The following is an 8,740-nucleotide window of genomic DNA, read 5'->3' as shown; positions in this document are numbered from 1 at the left end:
TTCCTTATAAGGTCCGATTCTTGCATACCTGCACTGTATAAAACTCAACAAGCTATACTAGAACATACTTATACACAAAAGTCATAGCCACACAATGTACCGCATAGCTCATATGCCTATAGTAATATCACCCAACCACAATAGATGTGTGTTTCTGAATCCGGTACCGCTAATATATCTCCTGACACATGAAGGCCCTGTTCTAAGCCTTGCAACACTGCAACGATGAAAGAGATATACAAAATCTCTTAACTACCTATTAAATCAATAAATCATGGAGTTCTCCCGTTAGACATGAACCATTGCCGCATTTATAACTAATTAGCGACATTTCCCCTTCAAACATACATTATACAAATCCGATTACACTGATTCTAGGTCCAACAACCTTGTCTCACCCAGTACAAGATGCTCGGCCGACAAGCCACATCTGACACCATCTAAAGTCTGATACGAGACGATTCATGCGCCCAACAAGCCACAACTCGAATATGACCAATAATGAAAGGAAACCTAGGTATAGAACTACCAACATGCATAACAAATATAATTACCTAACAAAATGCTAAGAATCTATCCGACATATGAGAAGCAAAACACACCAAATAAAGAAGGAACCGTACCCAACATCTCACCGTTGCAGCACACAACCCGATCCACACATGATGCCGTTGTGGTGTGCAACCCGATCCACACATAGCAATCTGCATAGGAATACCCATCGAACCAAAATTCCATACTCACTAGAAATACATATATCAACCACAAGCACTCCAAGTGCATAAACATAACCCTGGGGAGACGGATAGCATCATGCGCTACAAAGGGCCAAGCACCACTAAGGTGCAATAAAGAACAAGCATCTCGAGTGTTACATCCCGTATTTCGTACGTTAAAGTTTCGTCGTATGTTAATCGACGTAAGCTCGAGAATGAGATTATTTTTGAGATTATAAATATTTATGCTATTTGTAACAAGTGATAAGTGAGTGCCGAAAGGGTAAACGAATCAAAGAAAATAAGTTTCGTTGAAGGTTGTCAATTTGGGATAAATTATGGTCCGAGCTATAATACCCGGTATTTATGGACTAGTGCCATACAAGGTACCGCATGACCATGATAGTAAGGTGTATAAAGTATGTAAAAAGTGAGTAGTATTTTATGTAATTTGAGATAATTCTTAATTATGTGGGTAATTAGTTAATTATTGGTTTAGTGAGAGATTAACAAGGTAATTAGGACTTATGGATAGGCTTAATGGAGACCACACACCCCCCAACGTGGCAACAAGTAAAATATGGATTAAAAATCAAACAATGACTCTTGGTCTATGTAACTATGTGGCTTATTTAGGGGATTTTGTGGCTAAGTCATCACATAAGTGGGGCCCATATCCACTAGGATTAAAGACCTCTCTAATTCACAAAATGAAGATGCTTATATCTACAATGTAATGGAGGAAAGTTTCAGCAAATTCATACGAGATTATATTACACAATAGTAACGGGATTAGCAATTCTAAGGGAGTCCGGTATAACCTTTCTCAAGAATATCATACGGATTTGTCTCTACTTCGATCTTGCCATCACGTGTTTTGTCGCGATTGTAAAGTATTAGAGGGATTGTCAAGAGAATCGGCTCAGGTATGTTAAGGCTATCCCTTCTTTCCTTTTGGCATGATTCATACGATACAAACGAAACGAGTAAACGCACAACTTTCATAAATGCCTCTATTCATAGAAGCACTAGGGGTGCCTATGTTCTTGATTTCCCATGTGTCTTATTATATCTTTAGTTCATGGGTCTCAGAAATAATACATAGTTGATAAAGTTTATCCGAAGACATATTGATCTTATGACATTCCGTGAAATTTTATTAACTCACTTCTTATGCATTTCATTCATTTATACATGTACAATGACCCATAACCAGATGGCGTTATATACACGTATATTATACGTATATGGGATATGGGAAAAGCTTATGGCATTATATACATACCACCACCTAATCAGTTGGTATATGTTGATGATTTCGCCCACAGAGGCCGAGATGATATTACGGGATGCCCTCAAAGGCTTGATGATGTTATGTACACATATACCTATGCATGATACCACATTTATACGCACATGTATGAACTTATAAATATTTCAGGATTCACAAAGTTATTTAGACTTACATGTGGATTCCTTTACTCCATGTTTCTTTTATGTCTTTTATGTACTGATTTTCATGCCTTACATACTCAGTACATTATTCGTACTGACGTCCCTTTTGCCTGGGGACGCTGCGTTTCATGCCTGCAGGTGTAGGTAGACAGGCCGACGGCCCCCCTTTTAAGGATCCTTGATCAGCGAGAGTTGTTGTGCTTCACTTGAGCCGGAGCTGTTATTAGTTTTGGTACGCTATTTTTGTATGTAGATATGGGTACGACGGGCCCCAGTCCCGTCCTTTATATAGTTGTACACTCTATTAGAGGTCTATAGACAGTCATGTATAGTTGGATAGTATGCAGCCTTGTCGGCTCGCCCTACCTTATTCCGCTTATATATGTATATATGTCTTTTGGACATGTTTCCCTCACGTATGTTATTCACGTAATTCAGCGGTTTATTGACAGATGTTATTCATCACCTACCCTTAATTCATGTTTATATCTTAGATGCATGCTTAGGGGTGTTCGACAGGTAGGACTCGGGCACTCATCATGGCCCATCGGTTTGGGTCGGGACAAAAGTGGTATCAGAGTAGTTCTGTCCTAGGGTTTTCTACAAACCGTGTCTAGTAGAGTCTTGTTTATGAGTGTGTTGTGCATCACATTTATAAACAGAAGGCTACATGACATATAGGATATTATCCTCCTTTCTTATCTTAGATCGTGCGATATAAGGATTCATTTCCCTAACGATATATTATGTTTTAAGTGATGCTAAAGAAGGCTACAACCGCCCCGAAGGGAAAGTCCGTGGCTGATGAGACTACTAGTCAAGCACCACGAGTTACCAGGGCTCGGGGAGAGTCTCATAGTGAGATTTCATCTCAGACTTCACATACCCCGCCCTCTCCAGAGGAGCTCTGAAGGGCACCAGCTCCAGCGCCTGCCCCTGTATAACCAGCTCCTCAGCCTGATGCACTGGGTCAGGAGATGAGGGATATTATTCAGCTATTGACTCGATTAGTAGCCGCTCAATCTCGACGTCAGAAAGTAGGTATTGGTCATGCACATAGAGCCATCAGTGCGAGGGTTCGTGATTTCATTAATTTGGATCCTCCAGTATTCACTGGAGCAGATCCAAATGAGGACCCTCAGGTATTTATCGATAGGATGCAGAGGACTTTGAGGGTAATGAAGGCCACTACGACTGAGACAGCTGAGCTAGCTTCCTATAGAGTTCAGGAAATTCCAGTTAATTGGTACGAGTCTTGGGAGTTGTCCAGAGGTGAGGATGCCCTTCTAGCAGTATGGAATGAGTTTACAGAGGTTTTTCTTTGTCAATATCTGCCACCAGAGCTTAGAAGGGCCAGAGTTAATAGGTTCTTGGCCCTTCGGCAGGGTAATATGAGTGTTCGGGAGTACAACCTTCAATTTAATTCGTTGTCTGGGTATTATCCCACTATTTTAGTTGAGATAGAGGATCGGGTTCACCGGTTCGTGATGGGGTTAGAGCCGCACCTGCTTAACAAATGTATGTCGGTCTCACTTTAGCCAGGCATGGATATTTCCCATATTCAGGCATACGCTCAGGGTGTAAAGGAGCGTAAATAGAAGCAGAGGGCCGATCGTGAGCATGATAGGGGCCAGAGTAAGAGAGCGAGATCTTTGGGTCCTTCTGGTGAGTTTTGAGGTGGTTAGAGACCACAATACCCGAGGTATCCAGCCCAGCCATCGGCTAGCGCACCCCCTCAGTTTGCCAATATAAGATTTGATCGTTCCACATATTTAGGGCCTAGTCAGAATTTCAGAGCCTCAAGTTCTCAGTATAGGGGTGAGTCAAGTCAGATGAGGCCGCCCTTGCCAGAATATGCTCAGTGTGGTAAGCAGCATGTCGGGCAGTGCCATATGGGGTTGGGTGTTGGTTATACTTGTGGTTATCCAGGCCATGTTATGAGAGATTGTCTGACGAGAGGTGGTACAAGCATAGTTCAGCTAGCGGGATCTGTAGTTGGTTCGTCATCATCAGTATGCCCCCTAGGCAAGGTTCACAAGCACCAATCGGTCGTGGTAGAGGCAGAGGTGTAGCATCTAGCTCGAGCAGTCCTCTGAACCGCAATTATGCATTAGCATGTCGACATGATCAGGAGTCATCACCTGATGTTGTTACATGTATATTATCAGTGTCCTCATATGATGTGTGTGCATTGATTGGCCCTGATTCCACCTTATCATATATTACTCTGTTGGTTGCTAGTAAGTTTAGAATAAAACTTGAGTTGGTTAAACCCTTTGAGGTATCCACACCTATTGAGGATCCAGTGATAGATAGGTGGGTATATAGAGATTGTATAGTAGTAGTTCATAGTCGATCTACAGTAGCAGACCTAATCGAGTTAGATATGGTAGAATTTGATGTTATAATGGGTATGGATTGGTTGGCTTCTTGTTATGCCAATGTTCATTGTAGATCAAAGATGGCCCGATTCCAATTCCCAGGGGAGCCTATTTTGGAATGGAAAAGTAATACGGCATCGCCGAGAGGTAGATTTATTTCCCATCTCAAGGTAATAAAGATGATAAAAGGGCTATATTTATCACTTAGTTCGGGTACAGGATGTGAAAGTAGAGTAACCAACCATTCAATCCATCCCTGTGGTTAATGAGTTTCCCGATGAGCTTCCAAGTCTTCTGCCAGAGGGAGAAACTGAGTTTTCTATTGACCTATTACTAGATACTCAGCCAATATCTATTCCTCCCTATAGAATGGCACTTGCAGAGCTGAGAGAGTTGAAGGAACAACTAAGGGACTTGCTTGAAAAAGGCTTTATCAGACCTAGTACATCACCGTTGGGAGCACTTGTGTTATTTGTGAGGAAGAAAGATGGTTCCTTGCGGATGTGTATTGATTATAGACAGTTGAAAAAGGTGACTATCAAGAATAAACACCCACTCCCGAGAATTGATGATTTATTTGATCAGTTGCAAGGTGTCAAGTGTTTCTCGAAGATAGACTTGAGGTCCAGGTACCATCAGGTAAGGGTTAAGGAGAAAGATATTCCGAAGACAGCATTCAGGACCAGATACAGGCACTTTGAGTTTCGTGTTATGTCATTCGGTTTGACTAATGCCCCAGCAATATTCATGGACTTGATGAACCGTGTTTTCAGACCCTTTCTAGATCTGTTCATGATTGTATTTATCTATGATATATTGGTTTATTCTGGTTCAGATACTGAGCATGCAAATCATTTGCGTACTGTGCTCAAAGTTCTACAAAAAGAGAAGTTGTACGCCAAACTCTCTAAATGTGAATTCTGGTTGAATTATGTAGCTTTCCTTGGGTATATTATTTCAGGTGAAGGTATCCGGGTTGATACACAAAAGATTGAGGCAGTAAAGACTTGGCCCAGACCTACGACACCGACATAGGTTCGTAGCTTTCTCGGTTTGGCAAGGTATTATAGGAGATTTGTAGAGGGATTTTCTTTTCTTTCAGCACCATTGACAAAGTTGACTCATAAGGGAGCAAAGTTTCAATGGACTGATGCTTGCGAATGGAGTTTCCACGTATTAAAGGACAGATTAACTTCATCACTAATTCTAACGCTCCCAGAGGGCACCGATGGTTATGATATCTATTGTGATGCTTCGGGCGTTGGATTGGGTTGTGTACTGATGTAGTATGATAAGGTTGTAGCTTATGCTTCTAGACAACTAAGAAAGCACGAGAAGAATTACCCAACCCACGATCTAGAGTTAGCCACGGTGATTCATGCACTAAAGATGTGGAGGCACTATTTGTATGACATTCATGTTGATATCTATACAGATCATAAGAGCCTTCAGTATATCTTCATGCAAAAGGAATTGAATTTACGTCAAAGGAGAGGGTTGGAGCTACTGAAAGACTATGACGTTGATATTTTATACCATCCAGGAAAGGCGAATGTAGTAGCTGATGCCCTCAGCCGTAGATCTATGGGTAGCCTATCATATATACAGCCAGAGAAGAGGGGGATAACCAGTGAGATTTATCAACTAGCTAGTCTTGGAGTTCGATTACAAGACTCAGGTGATACCGGAGTTACTATTCAGGACACAACAACATCCATTTTAGTAACTGAAGTGAAGGAACGCCAGTACGAGGATACTGTGTTAGCTCATTACAGGGATACAACCCCTCAGAAGGAGAAGACACCATTTGAGATTACAAGAGAAGGAGTCCTTAGATATCGAGGACGATTATTTATCCCTAATGTTGCAGGGCTGCGCCGATAGGTTATGGGAGAAACTCACTATTCTCGATATTCTATCCATCCAGGAGCAACAAAAATGTATCATGATATTAGGGAAATATATTGTTAGGATGGAATGAACAAGGATATAGCGGAGTTTGTTGCTCAGTGCCCTAACTGTCAGCAGGTTAAGATTGAGCATCAAAAGCCTGGTGGATTATTGCAGGCTATGGAGATTCCGACTTGGAAGTGGGAAGTAATTAATATGGATTTCATCATAGGCTTACCTCGTACCCAGCGTAAGTTCGATTCTATTTAGGTGATTGTTGATAGACTTACAAAATCTGCCCATTTTCTGCCCGTTAGGATTACATATTCCGCAGAGGATTATGCAAGGCTTTATATTAATGAGATAGCACGATATCATGGTGTCCCTATATTTATTATCTCATATAGAGGTGCTCAATTTACAACTAATATTTGGAGGTCCTTCCAAAAAGGATAGGGGACTCAGGTAAGTCTTAGTACAATATTTCATCCCTAGACAGACGGACAGGCTGAGCGTACTATTTAGACACTTGAGGATATGTTACGGGATTGTGTGATGGACTTTAAGGGTAGCTGGGATGCTCATCTGCCGCTTATTGAGTTCGCGTATAATAATAGCTATCATTCCAGTATTCAGATGGCTCCATACGAAGCTCTTTACAGATGGAAGTGTAGGTCACCTATAGGATGGTTCGATGTTAGGGAAACTAAGTTAGTAGGACCAGAGTTGGTACAATAGGCAATCGAGAAGATTAAGCTTATATAGGAAAGGCTATTAGCAGCTCAAAGCCGTCATAAGACTTATGCAGATAATCGAAGACGAGACTTTGAGTTTCAGGTTGACGATTGGGTATTCCTAAAGGTATCACCAATGGAAGGCGTTATGAGGTTTGGTAAGAACGAAAAACTTAGCCCTCAGTACATTGGACCACATAAGATCATACGCAAGGTAGGCCAGGTAGCATATGAGTTAGACTTTCCTTCTGACTTACAGTCCATACAACCTGTCTTTCATGTGTCTATGCTTCATAAATATGTCAGAGATCCTTCCAGAGTTGTGTCAGTTGACGATGTTCAGGTCACAGAGCAGCTATCATATGAGGAAACTCCCATTGCTATACTAGATAGACAGGTTCAGAGATTAAGGACTAAAGACGTAGCTTCGATGAAACTACTTTGGAGAAACAAAAATGTGGAGGAAATGACTTGGGAAGCTGAAGAGGACATGAAGTCTAGGTATCATCACTTCTTTTCTCTTCCAGAGGAGGATCTGACTAAGACATCACAGCCTTAAGGTACGAGTATGGATTCTTGTGTTAATTATTTTCATTAGTCGTGTGAGGCCATTGTCGTGATTGATGATTGTGGAAGTATGTGGCATTGAATTATTGAGTTTTCTACAAGAAGAGTTGATAGTAGTACTATTACAAAGGCGACTCTGCAAAAATTTATATAGATCTCAGGGAGTTAAACATCCGAGGACGGATGTTTTTAAGAGGGGAAGGATGTTACATCCCGCATTTTGTACGTTAAAGTTTCATCATAAGTTAATCGACGTAAGCTCGGGAATGAGATTATTTTTGAGATTATAAGTATTTATTATTTGTAACAAGTGATAAGTGAGTGCCGTGAAGGTTAGAGGGTAAATGAATCAAAGAAAATGAGTTTCGTTGAAGGTTGTCAATTTGGGATAAAATACGGTTCGAGCTATAATACCCGGTATTTATGGACTAGTGCCATACAAGGTACCACATGACCATGATAGTAAGGTGTATAAAGTATGTTAAAAGTGAGTAGTATTTTAAGTAATTTGAGATAATTATTAATTATGTGGGTAATTGGTTAATTATTGGTTTAGTGGGAGATTAACAAGGTGATTATGACTTGTGGATAAGCTTAATGGAGACCACACCCCCCTTCAATGTGGCACCAAGTAAAATATGGATAAAAAACCAAACAATGACTCTTGGTCTATGTAACTATGTGGCTTATTTAGGGGATTTTGTGGCTAAGTCATCACATAAGTGGGGCCCACACCCACTAGGATTAAAGACCTCTCTAATTCACAAAATGAAGATGCTTATATCTACACTGTAATGGAGGAAAGTTTCAACAAATTCATACGAGATTATTACACAATAGCAACGGGATTTGCAATTTTAAGGGAGCCTGGTATAACCTTTCTCAAGAATATCATATGGATTTATCCCTACTTCGATCTTGCCGTCACGTGTTTTGTAACGATTGTCGTGTATTAGAGGGATTGTCAAGAGAATCGGCTCAGGTATGTTAAGGCTAT

General features: G+C 40.9%; 2 protein-coding genes across 2 annotated transcripts; both read left to right on the top strand.

Annotated features, from left to right (window-relative positions):
- The first annotated feature begins 3,148 nt into the window (after positions 1 to 3,148).
- LOC138905893 (uncharacterized) lies at positions 3,149 to 6,436 on the top strand. The gene is made up of 2 exons (XM_070194407.1): positions 3,149 to 3,557; positions 6,096 to 6,436. Exons 1-2 carry the CDS (start codon positions 3,149 to 3,151, stop codon positions 6,434 to 6,436), a joined length of 750 nt encoding a protein of 249 aa, XP_070050508.1.
- An 876-nt stretch (positions 6,437 to 7,312) lies between these two features.
- On the top strand, positions 7,313 to 7,735 carry LOC138905892 (uncharacterized). Its single transcript, XM_070194406.1, has one exon. The coding sequence runs from the start codon at positions 7,313 to 7,315 to the stop codon at positions 7,733 to 7,735; it is 423 nt and encodes a 140-aa protein (XP_070050507.1).
- Positions 7,736 to 8,740: the final 1,005 nt, after the last annotated feature.

The sequence above is a fragment of the Nicotiana tomentosiformis genome, chromosome 2 (assembly GCF_000390325.3).
Source record: "Nicotiana tomentosiformis chromosome 2, ASM39032v3, whole genome shotgun sequence".
Lineage (NCBI taxonomy): Eukaryota > Viridiplantae > Streptophyta > Magnoliopsida > Solanales > Solanaceae > Nicotiana > Nicotiana tomentosiformis.
The sequence above is the reverse complement of the archived record's forward strand: the minus strand, read 5'-3'. Positions and strand labels throughout refer to the sequence as shown.

Excerpts from the sequence above, each read along its gene's own strand:
- LOC138905892 (XM_070194406.1), top strand. The coding sequence starts at position 7,313 with ATGGAAGGCGTTATGAGGTTTGGTAAGAACGAAAAACTTAGCCCTCAG.
- LOC138905893 (XM_070194407.1), top strand. The coding sequence starts at position 3,149 with ATGAGGGATATTATTCAGCTATTGACTCGATTAGTAGCCGCTCAATCT. Across the intron at positions 3,558-6,095 it reads GTTCTTGGCCCTTCGGCAGG|GAAAGGCGAATGTAGTAGCT; the intron begins GTAATATGAGTG and ends TATACCATCCAG.